Below are 18,399 nucleotides of genomic sequence, written 5' to 3' on the forward strand. Positions count from 1 at the left end.
ACATCAGGATGATTTTAATATAATTATTATCTACTTTTCTTCCATTTAGTGAGAAGATGGTAAAAATTGTAACTAGTAAGAGCAGTGCTGAGAAGGCAGGTAAGCTTTCTTGTGATGTGATAAGTACAATGGAATTCATTTTACCTTAAAGGAAATTCTGGGAATCATGATAAAAATTTGAATGTCTCATAATACTTTCAACTGTTATGAATCTGGCCAAGGAGCTAAGGAAATTCATGAAATTGGAGGCAAAGCAAGATATTGTTTTTGTTAACGATGAAGCATTCTAAGATGATAGTCTTTTGCAATACTGAGATTAATTGTTTAGTTTGTTTTCTTCTACAGCTCTGTGTTTAATTTGTATGAACAAGCATTGCAAAGACATTGTAAGTCTGTAATGCTTTTTGTCCAAGGAAACATAAAATTCCACTTTGGATTCCTGTGTTTTTGGGACAGTTACAATGAAATGTAGTGACATTAAGAGTGAATTCAAGCAAAATCGTTTTTATTATATTGCCCAGTCTATTTCCCCCTCAGAATGCAAGAGTATATAAAATGTTGGTCTGCGAAGAAAAGAGCACAAATTGCTCAACTTCATAGCCCCCAGAACCGTCCTGTGTCCTCAGGGAGTGTTTTACAATATACAATACCAGGCTGATAAAGAATTCGGGCATGTGAAATAATTAACTCAACCTATTAGTCCAATGCCCATCTTTCTTGAACAAGCGTAGAGCTGCTTTTCTAACCCAGTGAAGAGTTACAACATCTTGAGGTGTTCCAGAAAATGTGTTATCCTTTTTTTTTTTTTACAAGTGATAAATGGGAAGAAGTGCTTTCTGGAAAAATACTTTCAAGAACTTCAGCCTGCTATTTATTTGCTATCACTAGACCTGGCATTTGAATGTGTCTCCTCAGAAACATTATAAGGCCTATCAAAGTTGACAAAATTAACTGTTTTAATTAGAGAAGAAAACATATCCCACTTTGTTTCTATCTGGAACTTCTTAGTGCTTGAGAAAGAAAAAGAAAGAAATTTTAACTTTGGGTTTTGCTGACTAAGCTAGTTTTGAGACCCAGTTGGTACAGCAATCCCCAATTTTTCTGGCTCCACAGACTGACGGCTGCAGTGGTAGGAGGAGGGGATAATTTCACGTCTGCAACCTAGATCCCGTGCATGCACAAATGAAGCTTTCTGTGCTTGCCTACCACTTCCAGTTCCCAACAGGAGTTGGTCACCCGTTGTTTAATGGTTAGACCAGGCTAAAGACCAGGAGTTCCAATCTCACTTTAGTCATGAACGACAGTCCCTCTTTTTCCATCCAAACCGCCTTACAGGGTTGTGGTGGGGAAAATAAAAGGAAGGAGGAGTATTAGACATCTTTAACACTTTGAATTATTTGTAAAAGTAAAAAAGGTGGGATATAAATAAAATAAATAAAGAAGAGAGAGAGAATCCTTATAGCATTGATAGTAAACCTTTACAGCACTAACTGTCCAAACTGGAATGTGCATGCATGCTGGAGAGCCGGAAACCCAAAGACCAGCTGGTTACTGGTGCTCCAGCACTCATGAAGACCAGCTGGTGTGCCAGAAACCAAAAGAGCAGCTGGTGACGGCACATGTGCCCATAGAGATGGCTCTGCATGCCACAGGTTCACCATCACGGCCTTCTAGAAATGGCTAGTACCTGTTAATTTGGCAAAGTTGAAGCTGCAATTTTAATTTGTATTTTACTGCACTGAAAAAGTTGGAAGTCAGTTCTTTCCCTTCCCATTTTCTTACAATTTTTATTTTGGTTGTATTTTACACCATGATAAATTCCAATAGAAGAGGAGGGAATGACTTCTAAAAGAGACTGCATGAAAGCATCTATGCTGAATGTTGTTTTCTAGCCTCCTGGAAAAATAGCATACCCAAGCCTTGAGCTCAGGCATTATATTTCTCTGTCTCTGTTTCTCTCTGTGTCTCTGTCTCTGTCTGTCTGTCTGTCTGTCTGTCTCTCTCTCTCTCTCTCTCTCTGTCTCTGTCTCTCTCTGTCTCTCTCTCTCTCTGTGTCTCTGTCTCTCTCTCTCTCTCTCCTCTCTCTTCTCTTTCTTGTGTCTGCAGAGCTGCCTCCAAACATGGCACTGCCCAAGGTTACATGTTTGAAGAGGCAGGCACAACCGGGTGGGTGTGGTATGCTAGAAAAGAATCTACATCTGCCATTTTCATTTCTCCCATGAAAGATTACATAAGAGTCCTTTTTATACCACTGAAGCATCATCCAGAACAACATGCCAATATGACCTATTGCAGAGAAACGGGCTATTTTCCCTCACCTCATTTTCCCCTTTCAAGACAGGCAATTCCTTCAAAAGCTTAATTGCTTGACAAGAAAACTACCCTTCAGTTTTATTTATTATTTTTTGTATTGTTGGAATCAAGCCCATCTGCAACTTCACTGATGTTCAAAATTTTGAAACAATGGAAAGCCAAGGCAGGAAGAACCGTTCTGTGCTATGTTTAGGTTTCCTTTAAAACTAAATATAGTGAGGTTTGGGGCTTGAATTGAAAAATAAAAGTATGACCTAACCAGTCAAGAATGAACCCCATTGTAAGAGGGTTTAAGATTTTCCCAGGGAACCACTCAGCAGCATGCCCTGCCCAATTCTGGATTTCAACTAATAATGAGGAAAGTAATGGAAGAAAATAATATGAAAAGAAAATGAATTATTCAGAACAAAGATATGTTTTTCATGCTCTAACAATAGCAAAAAATAATAACCCTTGGACGGAGCGGGGGAGCACTTTGATTCCAGACAGAAAGGACTAGTTTCTCCTTTAATTCTATGTCTAACTTCATGATTTAGCATGTTTTTAAAGAAAAGTCGGTTAGTCTGAAAATGTAATGCTTTCTCCTTTTGAATAGGTCAATATTAAAAACTTAGTTTTTCTTCTTAAAGTTTTACAAAATCGGGTAAACTTAAGATATAGCTAAAATTACAGTTTTTATTTATATGTTATTATGTATTTTCCTATGGTTTAAAGTTTTCCTTTCTTTCTGTTCTTGTGTGTATTTTATTTTTGTGTAAATGTGTATATTGTTTATTTTTAGATTATTTTATGTAGGTCTAAATTATTTATTTTTATTTTATGAATGTCGGTTTGAAAATGACTCAATAAAAAGCATAAGGGTTTTGTCAAAAATAAGAAGAAAAATTATTATGCCACTAAAGGGATTGGTATAAGCCATAGTTAGGTCTTAATGTAGGTTATCAGTTCTTTTTTTTCTTCCATTTTCATAGCTGTTCTTGGTTTGTATTTGTATGGGTTATTTAGAGCAGCGTTTCTCAATCTTAGCAACTTGATGATATGTGGATTTCAACCATCAGAATTACCCAGCCAGTAAGTTGGGGGATTCTGTCAGTTGAAGTCTACACTTCTTACAGTTGCTAAAGCAGAAAAAGGCTTCCTAAGAGGTTGAGGTGGTGTGGGATATTAAAGAGAACAATATCAAGAAAATAAATATCAGGAAAGAAGAACAAACTTTATCATCATGCTAAAATGTAGCGGCAGGTGGTAAGTAAAAGAAACAGCTCTGCCTGCAGATTAAACCTATAATCCCTCAAGCTAAAAGATATATTCTCTGATTCCACCTATTGCTAATTTCTCTTTTTAGTGTGCAGTGCTTCTTTTCCTCTGGATGGGTCCATGTTAAATTGCAATTTATGAAATGAACCTGGGCTTGTGTAATACCATAATTCATAAACCAAGTGGATAGACACTCCAGAAATTGGACCTCGACCAAATCCAGTTCTTAGAAGTTTCAATTTGACTTCATATAACATGTGATTCTAGCCCATGTGTTTTCTCTTCTTACACTGAATTTGAATCTGCTCATTATTAGCTCATTATTATTATACGCTAATAAGCTCATTATTAGCTTATACGTAGATTTTCACGGGTGTAGGTATGCTGATCTTGTTGTATCCGGGTCTTTTTCCGTGTAAGGTTGAGATTGTCTTGGCAACATTTCAGCGAGGTCTCACTCGCCATCCTCAGGCTGGTGTTTTTGGCTTAAAGTGTGGCCAGAGCTGCCATCTTTCTATCACACCCCCCCAACCAAGATTTATAGAAAAGCCACACTTTAAGCCAAAAACACCAGCGAGTGAGACCCAACTGAAACGTTGCCAAGACAATCTCAATCTTACATGGGAAAAGACCCGAATACAATGTTTTGGCGAGGTTTCACTCGCCATCTTCAAGCTGGTGTTTTCGGCTTCAAGAAGCCAATCATGATACAGCTACACAGCCAATCAATCCACTTACAGAAACAAAGCCAGCACTCCACACAACCCCACCAAGATTTATAGAAAGACGGCAGCTCCAACTACACTTTACTCACATAATCATGAAGCCGAAAACACCAGCCCAAAGATGGCGAGTGGGACCTCACCGAAACGTTGCCAAGACAATCTTACATAGGAAAAGACCTGAATACATCAAGACCAGCATAGATAGATAGATGGGAAGATAGAGATAGATAGATAGATAGATAGATAGATAGATAGATAGATAGATAGATAGATTAGATAGATTAGATAGATAGATAGATAGATAGATAGATAGACAGACAGACAGACAGACAGACAGACAGACAGACAGACAGACAGACAGATATACATAGATACATAGATCACTTTTGTCCAAAGGTGAAGGCACTGTGTATTGTGCTGCTTCCTCTTGTTTTTTCTTATAACATTACCTCCGTCGGGTTGAGTGGGCTGAGAATATGTGAATGGCTCTAAAATCATTCAGGGAGCTTCTGTACCTAAGGATGGACTACAAGATGACTTTAAGTCCCAACACCTTAACTATAAAACACAAGAGACTAACCCCAATGAAGGAAAGAACCAATTTATATTATTAAGTAACAGTAACTACAATATTTTCCTTTGTGTGTGTTTCTGTGTATACGTGTGTATATGTGCATATACCGTATTTTTCAGAGTATAAGGTGCACCTTTTTCCCTCAAAAAAGAGGGTGAAAATCTGGGTGCATCTTATACACTGAATACAGCATTTTTTGCCTCCCAAAACCCTGCCCCTTCACCAAAACAGCCAGGCATAGCCTCTAGGAAGCTTTTAGAAAGCTCCTGGGGGCTGGGGAGAGCAGAAATGAGCAAAAAACAACCCGCTTTTTGCTCAATTTTACCCCCCATTCCCCAGGAGCACTCTATAAGCTTCCTAAAAGCTATCCATGGCCTTTTTTAAAAACAAAAAACAGGCCCGTTTTTGCAAAAAATCTGCCATTTTTTGCTTCCCCCGCCCCCCCCCCCCCAGCACTCTGCAAGTGCCTTAAAGGCTATTCATGCCTTTTTGGGGAGGGAAATTGGCCCGTTTTTGCAAAAAACATGCCATTTTTGGGAGGTTTGCAGAGCACACAAACTTTTTTTTATTTGCCTCTTCAAAACCTTGGTGTGTCATATTCTGGTGCATCTTATACTCCAAAAAATACAGTGCGTATGTGTGTGTGTGTGTGTGTATGTATACACACACACACACTACATACATACATACATACATACATACATACATACATATATACTTGGCTTGCACCAAGCAAAAATCTTTAGACTTATTTATAGATGATAGTGAATTTGTTGTTGATTAGATTTCATCAAATATCTGAGCAGAAAAAAAATCCCAGGTTTGTTTACATTATATATAAATTATCTTTTGACAATTATTCTCTTTTTGTTGTCTCATCTGCTCTCTGTCAACACATTAGTCAACCATTGTGTCCATTATATTCTAATTTCTGATACTGTTTTTACAACATCGAGTTTATTAAGTGATCCATGGGAGCTCTAATTTTTAATGATTGAAAGAGGAGTAGAGAGAGGGAAGTAAGGTTATTAATGGAGTCATTTGCCTATCTTTATTTTTAGGATCTACTCATGACTTCACTGGGAAGAGTTCATTAGCAGAAGTTGAGATTTCCAGTAAAAGCCCCCGCCATTCTCTTCCATCAAATTCCGCAGCCATGCAATTCAGTCTCCTTAACATGAAACGCAACGTATCTGATCTCCGTCTTCAGCTTCTCCAGATCAGGCAGTTACAGGTATTGTTATATTAGAGACAGCCTCCAGAGAGGTGCAAGCATATCTGTGTTTGCATTTTCAGACCCATACACAAACCAAATCTTAGTTACATTTGAAAATTCACTTTTCCTAATTTTGTAGTATACTTTGCCAAAATTACCCATGTTAGAAAATTATTTGCCATCATTGTGTATGTGATGTAAAACTGCTGAGGAATATACTTTTTGAAATGGGTACCAAAATGCAAACACATTTTAGTTTGAACTTCTTTAAAAAAAAACAGAGATAGTCATGGTGGCATAAGCCTCAGAGAAATTTAGTAGAACACTTATGAATGTGCCATTTTTTAAAATTCTACAAAGTTTATGCTGTTTTTCTGTAACAAATTAAGCAGATACCCCTCTGAAAGTTACTCTGAATACTCTTTCAAATTATTAGTACAAACATCAGATTAAATGTTTGTTCGTAAAGGAAGGTAAGATCAATAGAGCAACAGTCACAAACCATAAAGATGTAGCTAAGCCTTACTTATTCTTATGAATAAATCTTTTAAAAGGATAATGATACAACGGACTGGTGAAAATTGAAGTTTACCCTTTATTCATCTCACCAACCTGACAACATATGTTATTATATCATCATGTTTATAAAGCTTAGAACGTTGCCTATTTAAAAAAAAAAGAAGGCATACATTTTAAGGATTTCGAAGAGTGATAGTACAGTCTTTAAAATATGCATTGTGCAAGTCTGCTTTTGGTTTTTATTTTGATTAGGGCAAGTTCGTATTGTAACAGGATCTAGAAGTCTTAGTGGACAATCATTTAAATATGAGCCAGCAGTGTGCTGCAGTTGCCCCAAAAGCCAATGTACTCCTAGACTTCATCAACAGAAGTATAGTATCAACATCAGTGAAGTATTAGTACCATAATATATTGTTTTCATAAGACTACGCTTGGAATACTGTGACCAATTCTTTTGTCTATTATCACCACAATGGATAAAAAGAGACTTTTTCTAAAGAGTGCAGAGAACAGCACAATAGATTAAAAAATACTCTAGAAAAAGAAGAGCAATAAAGATATTTAGGGATCCAAAAAGCTAAAATGTATGATGGCTGGTTTCAGGAACTAGTCTGAGAAAAAGAACGACTAAGGGTAACATGATAGCAGTCTTCCAATATTGAGAGGCTGACAGAAAGACAATTGGGGAGGGGGCAATCTAGTCACCAAAGCACCTGAGGACAAAACAAGAAGTAACGTATGGAAACTTACCAAACAGAAATACAGCCTAGAACTAAGGAGAAATTTCCTGACAGTGAGAACAATTAATCAGTGGAACAGCTTGCCTTCAGAAGTTGTGGAAGCTTCATCACTAGAGGTTTTTAAGATTTGGACAGCCATTTGTTCAGAATAGTATATTCTGCTTGGGTGGCGGGAATGGACTAGAGCAGTGGTCTCCAACCTTGGCAACTTTAAGACTTGTGGACTTCAACTTTGCTGGCTAAGGAACTCTGGGAGTTGAAGTCCACAGGTCTTAAAGTTGCCAAGGTTGGAGACCACTGGACTAGAAGACCTCCAAGATCCTTTTCAGTTCTGTAATTCTGTATTCTGTAAGGTCATCTAGATTGCTATCTATACTGCCACCTCTCTTGGGTAGTGCTCCTAGATTCCCAAATTCCTGCAGGGGATGAATAATTCACAAGATGTTTCTTTTGATTGGCTTTTTACATTTATCTGAAAACAATGGTAATCATATCATTAATTTTGTAAAAAAGACAAGGTGAACTATTTAATTGGAATTAATTTATGCTCATTAATGTGTTTTCTTTAGCATTCCTAAACAAATATTAGTTTTTGCCTATTTAGAGCAGTGGTTCCCAACTATTTTTTGGCCATGCCCCATCTAAGCACCTCTAAAATCCTGATTCCCCCCCCCCCGGTGACATATAATTTTTACTTTACTCAAAAAGTGAACTACTCAAGTGGAGGAAGCCTAAAAGGCCATTAACTTGGTTTAAACAAGATTTAAATTGCTCACATTAAAAATCAAATCGCCCCCCTCTGGGGTATGGGCCCCACATTGGGAACCACTGATTTAGAGTCTTTGTCTATGTTGGTGCTCTTCTTCTGATTTTTCCAGGAGTTATTTATAGTAACTTAAAATTTAAATTCTTCTTGTTACTTATATTCAAAAAAGGATCATATCTTATTTAAAATATATTAATATCTTAAAGAAATGTCCCCAAGGTGTTTTCTTTCAAAACGCAACCGGACTTTCTTGTTCTGCTGTAAGACATTTGGCTTCTCACCCAAAAAGCTTCCTTCATTTCTGACTGGATGGTGGAGAATGGAAGGATTTATATACCTTGCAATCATGCGGTCAAAGAGGACTACCAACCACATGACTGCAAGGAATATAAATCCATCCATTTTGCACCATTCAGCCAGGATTGAAGAAGCTTCTTGGATGAGAAGCCAAACGTCTTCCAAGAAAACCAAAAAGTCCGGTTGGTTTTTTTTTTAAAGATAGCACCTTGGGGACAACCATGACCTGGATGACTGAGAACCTCCATAGACATGTATATATTTTAAAGAATACAGTGAACTGTGTGGAAAAGAATCTGAGATGCCTTTTTGCTTTAGAGATGTTGAAGTCAACACATTTTTCCCTCTCTTAGTGTACATATGAATATATGTAAGGGCATTTATTCTGTGATCCTCCATAATGTACAAGTGTGTATCTACATGCAGCCAAGGTTGATTCTAAGGACATGTGCTTTCAGTATTCTTCATCATAAACAATAGAAGCAAGAAAGAATAGTTTGTTCTGTTCTTTGGCCGAATGACAATGAAAACAACATGTAAATATTTATGGAAAAGGGCTAAAGGCATCTTAACGACCAGTTGGTTTCATTTGAGTACAAAGCATTGGCCTTTTGTTTTGTTCTGGGGTTGTTTATCTCAGCTTTTGGTCTTCAGTATTTTGTGGACAGGGAGGGAGGGTAGGGTCGTTAAAGCAGAAATGCAAAAATCCATAATTGCCTATCGATAGTAAGATCATTGTTTGGATCAGTGATTGGGTTAATACGTGGCATAATTAAAAACCTTGGCCTCTGTTGTATGAGAAAGAAGGTTAAATCACTAAATGCTTTCCCAGTTCTCTTTCTCTAGCCAACCTGTAATTTGCTTAGAAGATCAATAATGATGCATCTGACAGTGGTTTCCAAAAGTAGAATAGAAGTAATAAAGAGGACTTTCATAGTCAGAAACAGTACATAATAATAAGCTCTTCTAGGAGTACAAACACCTACTCATGAATTGATCAGCGAAAGCTTCAGGTTTGTGACTGTAATGAAGCCTAGAATTCTCTTCATAAAAGATGATAGTCATAAGTTGAGGCATCCGTGTGACTGATCCAATTTTATGATATTTTTTTGCAGTAGTTGTAAAGCAACTATGGCTGTCATTAAGTAAGTCAATACATTCCTATAGGCATTTTTTGCTGAAAAATGGCTGACAAGGTTGGTGGGGGAGGGATGAAAATCACATGACTCTACAACACTGCAACCAGCTTAAAAGTGACTGGTTATTAAGCAAGGACTACCTATATTATAGAAACAAAAAGTACTGTAATCAGTTCTTGGAATCTTGCCATATCCGTATGTCAACTTCATCTTTCTCCTGCCTGTATGTGGGTTAAAAAAAAGTTTGCTGCCCATCCTGGGAGACCTAAAAATGCACTGGTTCTTTTTTAATTGATGGCAAAAATGAACCATCTCTTACGTTCCATTAACAAACCCCAAATGGTACTATCAAAGTGCTGGTTTTGTCGTTTAAGTAAGTATTCCTCAATCTCAGAAATGTTAAGGTTTGTGGTGCACTTCAACTCCTTGAATTCTCCAACCAACTATCCTGGCTGGGGAATTCCGGGAGTCAAAAGCCCACTTATCATTGCTGAGGTTGAAAAACATTAGTTTACATTGCAAACATTAAAAAAACACCTGCATTACGTGCAATCAGATCCTTTGTCTGACTAGTTTAGGTTCCATATTGCTGCATGCTTCCTTTCTAAGTCTGTGGGCAAAGATATTTCCCAGAGCTTGCCCAGGAGAGTATGGTCGGGCTAACTGAACCTGGATAGAAAGTAGCACTACTTTTAAGCTATGGCTTTTCCCAAAGTCAGGAGCTGTTAGAGCTTTGGACCTAGGCTAACAGCTCATCAAGCACTGGTAGTTTATGCTACCCAGCTTTAGGCTACCTTGGGCTTTGGCAGTCACCTGGCAAACCAATAGCTTCTGCTGCTCAGCTTTTGGCTGCCTTGAGTAGTTGAGGGGAACTCTAAGAAAAGGGAGAAGAGCATGAGGTGCCTCAGGGAGATAGAGAAAGCCTTGGCAGGCCTGAGGTAGGTAGGCTTGGGTTTCCACTAGGCCTCCTAGGGCTTTGTTTACCCCATACTCTGCTTAACACCTGCATGCTCATTTAATAGCTGCATCAGGAAGAGCTTGGGTTGGAGGTTGTTAAATGTGTGTGTTTTGCTTAATGGCTAATCACAACATGTAACCATAATGGATAGGCTCCATTACCATATGTCTAGGACAGTTCTGGAAAGCACCAAGTACAGTTTTCCTTGTTCATGGTATGCAAATCTTTGCTAAGAGTTCTTTGCAAGGAGTCATAAGCAAAATCATTAGGTGCTAATAAAAAAATGAGAGCACTGATTTGGCCGTATGTAATCTCAGATTACTGAAATTAAATTATTTCAATGCTCATTTAGAATGACAGTATCATTCTAGGGGCTGCAATGAGACAGTTGAAAAGGAAGGAGGAGACAGAAACAGTATTAGATACAATACTGAACTAAGCTAATCTGAAACTCACCCGTATGATCCACTGTAATCTTTCCTTCCTTCCTTCTTAGATAATTGGAAACTGTACAATCTCTTAATTTGAGTTCTAAATCTCAAAACAACCTATGCTTACTTCAATTCTTCATAATATATTTTGTTTGTTCACAAATTTCACCTAGAAATATACAAATGTTGCAGATTTAAAAAAAAAAAAAAAAGCTTTTTCTTCACAGCTACCCAGAATTTGTGTCATCACTATCTGATAAGAGGCCCTGATGTTTCTATTTTGGGCTTCTGTATAGAGATAATGGGAAAAATGGAAGATGCAAATATAATAATAATAATTAATAATAATAATAATAATAATAATAATAATAATAATAATAATAGGCAGAACAAAGCACTGCATGGTCAATTTCTGGAAAAAATAAAAGATAAAGTGGACAGTGAACAAACTTGGTTATGGTTAAAAACAGGTACATTAAAGAAAGAAACAGAGTCACTAATCCTGGCTGCGCAAGAACAAGCTATCCGCACAAATGCCATTAAGGCCAAAATCGAAAAATCCTCTGATGATGCCAAATGCAGACTTTGCAAAGAAGCTGATGAAACTGTTGATCACATACTCAGCTGCTGTAAAAAAATCACGCAGACTGATTATAAATTGCGGCACAATTCAGTAGCACAAATGATCCATTGGAATTTGTGCAAAAATTATAATATTAAAACAGCAACAAACTGGTGGGAACATCAGCCTGAAAAAGTCACCGAAAATCAGATGGTCAAGATCTTGTGGGATTTCCGTATACAAATCGACAAAATACTGGCGCATAATACACCAGACATCACACTGGTTGAGAAAAATAAGGTCACAATCATAGACATCGCAATACCAGGTGATAGCAGGGTCACCGAGAAGGAACATGAAAAAATCGCAAGATACCAGGACTTAAAAATCGAAATTCAACGACTATGGCACAAACCAGCAGTGGTAATTCCAGTGGTAATTGGCACACTGGGTGCTATTCCAAAAGCACTGGAATTACATTTAAAACAGTTAAAAATTGACAAAATCACCATCAGTCAAATGCAAAAAGCCGCACTGCTTGGATCTGCACGCATATTACGAAAATACGTTACGACGTCCTAGGCCCCTGGGTGGGGCCCGACTAGTAACCAATGCCAAATCCGGCGAAACAACTGGCCGCTGTGATACAATTGTATAATAATAATAATAATAATAATAATAATAATAATAATAGAGAAAGAACATGAAATAATAATAGAGAAAGAACATGAAATAATAATAGAGAAAGAACATGAAAAAATCGCAAAATACCAGGACTTAAAAATCGAAATTCAACAACTATGGCACAAACCAGCAGTGGTAATTCCAGTGGTAATTGGCACACTGGGTGCTATTCCAAAAGCACTGGAATTACATTTAAAACAGTTAAAAATTGACAAAATCACCATCAGTCAAATGCAAAAAGCCGCACTGCTTGGATCTGCACGCATATTACGAAAATACGTTACGACGTCCTAGGCCCCTGGGTGGAGCCCGACTAGTAACCAATGCCAAATCCGGCGAAACAACTGGCCACTGTGATACAATTGTATAATAATAATAATAATTCAGTAATTCAATAATAAAACCAATTCAGTAGCACAAATGATCCATTGGAATGTGTGCAAAAATTATAATATTAAAACAGCAACAAACTGGTGGGAACATCAGCCTGAAAAAGTCACCGAAAATCAGATGGTCAACATCTTGTGGGATTTCCGTATACAAACGGACAAAATACTGGCGCATAATACACCAGACATCACACTGGTTGAGAAAAATAAGGTCACAATCATAGACATCGCAATACCAGGTGATAGCAGGGTCGCTGAGAAGGAACATGAAAAAATCGCAAAATACCAGGACTTAAAAATTGAAATTCAACGACTATGGCACAAACCAGCAGTGGTAATTCCAGTGGTAATTGGCACACTGGGTGCTATTCCAAAAGCACTGGAACTACATTTAAAACAGTTAAAAATTGACAAAATCACCATCAGTCAAATGCAAAAAGCCGCACTGCTTGGATCTGCACGCATATTACGAAAATACGTTACGACGTCCTAGGCCCCTGGGTGGGGCCCGACTAGTAACCAATGCCAAATCTGATGAAACAACTGGCCGCTGTGATAGAATTGTATAATAATAATTTATCCTGCCTCTATTAACTTTATAACTATCTGAAGGTGGCAAGCATACATAACAGCTATTCCTCCTCCCATTTACCCCACAAGGTCAACTTCTGAGGTGAGTTGGGCTAAGAGAAAATGATTGGCCCCAAATTACCCAGCCAGCTTTCATACCTAAAAGGAACTAAAACTCAAGTCTCCTAGTTTCTAGTCCACCACCTTAATCACTACACAAACTGTCACAGAGCTGACCTTAGACAGCATTACTATGTTCTAAAACTGTCAAGAGCTTAACAGCCAAGAGGGAATGGAAGACCACAATGCACATAAAAAAGGGGCAAGGCCTTGATTACATGGTTGTGGCTTCCATTTTGACTTTTTTGACCAATAGATATACTAAAATCGAATGCATGCTCTTTCTCTCTCACGCGCACACACACACACACAGAGACACACATTTTTTTTATTAGATCCATTCTGAGTCTGCTTCCATTGTTTGGATTCTATTTGTGGTTTTTTTATTGCTTTTTCATATTTTTCATTTCATATTGAATGCCTGATCTATCAAAACAAACTATCCATTTGTGCCATTTTCAGGAACAGAAGCTGCTTTGTGTTGTTAAGAGAGTAAAATCTTTTTGGATGCTTATTTGTATCTGTGCCTAGAATTGAATTGTAGAAAACTGTTGCGCAACACACCAGAATGTAATAGATATAGCATCCTAGACCCATGATGGCGAACCTATGGTATGCGTGCCTGAAGTGGCACAATCAGCTGTCCTTCACTCATACAGCAGTGCTAAAGACCAGCTGGCCAGCTGATTGCATATGCCCTCAAACCTGAAAGTTCGGATTTTCTGGAGCACAATCCCTTTGTGCACTTGGCAGTGTCAAAAACTGCCTGTGCATGCACGCTGGCCAGCTGATTGTCGGGCGTGCATGCACTCTAGGACCTGGAAGTTTGGCTTTTCCAGAGCACGGCCTTGACTAGCAAGCAAGTGCAATGTTTCCATGGAACCAAGATTTGCCATCACTGTCCCAGACTGTTTTGCATATAAAGCTAAAGATATTGTATCCATAGCCTATTCAACAAAAAATGTATTCCAAAAACCCACTAATATTAGTCCTTTTAATCAATATTCTGCTGAACTTAGATTTGTACTTTATATATTAATAGCATTCATGCCCATTTCTGCTTCCCTTGTTTGTTTTTATAATGAGTAAGCATTGATAGAACTCTTTCTTTTTTAAGTGTATTCAGCTGAAATATTGTTTATGCAAACCCACTTCTGAGCAATGGAATATGTTGAAATAGGATGGATGTTAGGCAGGGCAAATTTACATTGGGTTTTTTTTATGTAACAGCTGCAGAATCAGGATACACTAAAAGCCATGATGAGGAATGCAGAATTGGAGATCAACCACAAAGTGATAGAAAGAGCAAAAAGATTGGAAGATCCTGTGCAGCGCCATCGCCACCTGGTGGAGCAAGAAAGGCAGAAGTATCTCCTTGAGACAGAAAGGATTATGAAGAGCTTATGGTAAGTGAAAGCAAACTCTTAACGGGAATTAGTTATTATTTCGTCAACCTCTCACATAATTACTGAGGTTTGAGTAAGGGCAAAGTGAAATCTGGAAATGAAGACATTTTCAGTCTATATTTTTCCCCTTTGCTTAGACTCAAGTTATTTTATTTCATTTTTCTATCTTTATTAGTTATATATTCTGCTATGGACGTATCCTTCAATGTCCCTAATTCTTTTTTGGCCTTTGTGGAGAGGAAAAATAAATCTGTTTTTCTAAGGCTTTTTTAAAGGCTTGCTTCAATCACTCAATCATTCTCTACTCTGTCATAAATCAGTGGATAAGACACAAAAATCACAGTTAAGAAAGAAAAACATAACTGTTCTAAAATATCTGAAAAGGATTAGAGAAAACACTATGTCAGTAATGGCTAACCTTTTCATTTCTGTGTGCTGAAAGAGGGCGTACACACCCATAATGCAATGTGGGTGCGACCCCTCACATGCAACCCTCCCCTCCCATGCCTCCTGTGCTCCCTGCACATGCCCCCTCACCCCCTGCACATGCATGTGCAACTCCCCACATGCACCCTGCTCCCCACACACGTCTTCCACATACACCCCGCCCCCTATGCATGCACAGTACTAACCTGAAAAGTAGTGCCCTTTTGGAGTTACCATGGCACTGAAAAAGCGACTTATGAATGTTTTCACCCAAACAGCCCTTGCACCGTCCCCATGGTCCACGTGATCAAAATTCAGACACTTGGCAACTGACTCGCATTTATGACCGTAGCTGTGTTCCAGCTGTGTGTGTATGTGTCATATGAATCACTGCAGTTGTTGATTTAGTAACAAGGTTGTAAACTGAATCTGTCTTCCCCATGGACTTTGTTTGTGAAAAGGCCACAAGTCACATGACCTTGGGACACAGCAATAGTTCTAAATATGAACCGCTTGGCCAAACATCCATTCGGTGATCATGTGACCGTGGGAATGTTGCAACAGTCCTAAAGTGTGAAAACAGCCATGCCATTTTTTTCCAGCGCCCTCGTAACTTTGAACAGTTATTAAATGAACTGCTGTAAATTGAGGACTACCTGCACTTATAAGTTAAGAAAGGCAGGATAAAAACGTCTTAGTAGGTAAATAATTCAGTTGAAGTTATTGAGCGAGCTGAAGCTGTATGCAGTAAGACACTTGGTTGAACAGGAGTTGTCAAACTTGATTTCATTGAGGGCCACATCAGGGTTGTGTTCGACCTCAGGGGACTGGGGTGGGCATGGCCAGGGTGGGAGATGCCCCCCATATGCGTCCGCCGCATACACGTGCATCTCCCACATCCACCCCGGCGCTTGTGCGTGTGGGGCAGATACCCCCAAATCAGCTGGCCGGTGGGAAATGTGCACGCATGCACAGTGGAGCTGAGCTGAGGCAACAGCTCACATGCCCGCAGAGAGGGCTCTTCAGGCCACCTGTGGCACTGATGCCATAGGTTCGCCATAAGAGCACCATGTCATGCTATATAAACTAGAAAACAACTGTGGTTAAGGAAATAAAATATCGGATTGATATGATAATAACAATTTAAAATAACACAATTCAGGTGGGCAGGCTATGTAGTAAAGAATATAGATAATAATTAGTGATGAGCACCTGCATAGAGAGAGCAATACAGAATAAAGTGATCCATTGTTTCAATTATTCCTCTACTGCATGGATAGGGTCTCTGTTCAAAGGAGATATTTTCCTAAGACTTGCTTTCTACAGAAGCTTTGGATGGGTACATACTGAGTGATAGTTTTCAGGGAGCTATTTCCCATTTCTCCACCAGTCTACAATGGTTTACTTGCCTCTGAAAAGGCTGGTTGCCTTTTTAAGAAGAGGTCCTGTACTTCCTGGAGGTGGAATGGAAGTGTGAGAAGCTAGAAAAACTGTAGTATCCTACAGTGGGAGAGATGAAGCTGAAACAAAGGCCATCTGCAGACAACTTTGATTTGGTATTAGGGAGGGGTCACCTACATCCAGCCAGCTAGTACTGCCATTAAGGGAAATTCAAGAATTCTGGCTCCCATTCATAAAATATATTTTTTTTGCTTTGGGAAACAAAATAAAAGCAATCACTTTTCCATCCAATTGCAGAAAAACAAAACTTATGTAGACCATAATGAAATACGTTTCTTTAGAAGTCATGCTAGGTTGAAGTTCTATGCAAGTTTGAGAATGAACTTTTTTGAAATTGGTGGATGTTCTTCTGCCTCAGCAAGCAGAGGATTAAGTTTTGCTCATTAGCCTAAGGGAAGAATTAAGGCTTTATGAAATGATATTCCACTATAAAACTTCACATGTAGGTGGGCAGTTGCACAATAAGCACACTTTTTTCAGATATTTTCCAATGAATTTTGACCACTGTGTATTTCACTCTTTTTATTTCATGTATATGCCTGCAAGCCATCAGTCTATACTACTTACAGCTTTTACCATGAGATGAATCAGAGTGTTAAAGAGGCTCCAAGCTTGATTTGGATGTAGGGAAAAATATTATAAATGAAATTAATTAGGTGGCCTTGGGCAAGCAGCTCATTCTTAGCCAATTGCCCATGGTTATTGAGAAATTGAGAAATTTGGAGACATGAGAGCATTCATAATTAAAACAAATAAAATTCTAACAAACCTAAACATGTATGGACGGAAAATGTTACAAACTTTCTAAGTAACTGCCATTGGCAAAAGCTCAAGTCTTTCTGACAAGATAATATAATCTATTGATCAGGAATTGGCTGGTCCAATAGCCTGAAATACTTTTCAGAGAAGATCATCACCTTTACTGATTAAACTGCATTGAAATCTATAATTTTTCCTATTAAAATTTTTCCATCTGTATGTTTTATTGGTTAAACTTTAAATAATTGCTTGTACCATTCTTCCTGATTTACAGGTAGTTTTCTGTGTTGAACAGTTTCTTTAATTCCAAAATAATTTCAAGACAGGTCTGTTGCTGCCATTCTTACCACAGTGCCTACAAATAGGCTTGGAATAATTGTAAATATATTATACAAAACAGATTCTAAGGGGATTTATCACTTCACTATGCTGCAAAACTATTTAATCACTGTGTTTATCAACCCAGCTACCCTCTAAATATACTGGTTTGTATATATCAATTAATCACTGATTATCTTGTTTTTGAGAATTCAAGATAGATTAGGAGTTTTCCCTAACCTTCTGAAATTAATTGGTTTCAGTAAAATATTTAGCCCAGAGTCATGTTTTGAGCCCTGTGAGTGTATAGGAACCAGGGTTTTACTTGTCAAGATTCAGCATTTTAACTATTAATTAATTCCTTAAAATTTATCTAGAGGAGCTGGAAATGGTTGATGTAGGCATAAATGTACTCTAGAGTAGGCATGTCAAACACATGGTCTGCATAGGTTCCGCCCATCCCGGCCATGCAAGGGCAAAAAAATCCTGATACATTATGATAGAGCCCACAATGTGATTGGGTTTGCCACTCCTGCTCTAGAGCTTTGAAGAATGAAAGTCCTGTATAAGGTAAAGGTAAAGGTTCTCTCCTTGCACATATGTGCTAGTCATTCCTGACTCTAGGGGGCAGTGCTCATCTCCATTTCAAAGCTGAAAATCCAGCGCTGTCCGAAGACATCTCTTTGGTCATGTGGCTGGCATAATTAAACGATTAAACGCTGAAGGCGCACGGAACACTTACCTTCCCACCAAAGGTGGTTCCTATTTT

The 18,399-nt window shown here is 38.3% G+C and overlaps 1 protein-coding gene across 9 annotated transcripts in view; it reads left to right on the forward strand.

The window, feature by feature from the left end:
• The window catches only part of KIAA1217 (KIAA1217 ortholog), a 232,667-nt gene that overhangs the window by 191,798 nt on the left and 22,470 nt on the right, over positions 1 to 18,399 (forward strand). For all 9 annotated transcript variants that reach the window (XM_032237947.1, XM_032237946.1, XM_032237942.1 and 6 more), the window contains 3 exons: positions 50 to 99; positions 5,931 to 6,103; positions 14,491 to 14,666. In XM_032237947.1, the coding sequence (XP_032093838.1) occupies positions 50 to 99; positions 5,931 to 6,103; positions 14,491 to 14,666 (399 nt within the window). The remainder of the gene's footprint in view (positions 1 to 49; positions 100 to 5,930; positions 6,104 to 14,490; positions 14,667 to 18,399) is intronic.

Source organism: Thamnophis elegans, chromosome Z, assembly GCF_009769535.1.
Source record: "Thamnophis elegans isolate rThaEle1 chromosome Z, rThaEle1.pri, whole genome shotgun sequence".
NCBI lineage: Eukaryota > Metazoa > Chordata > Lepidosauria > Squamata > Colubridae > Thamnophis > Thamnophis elegans.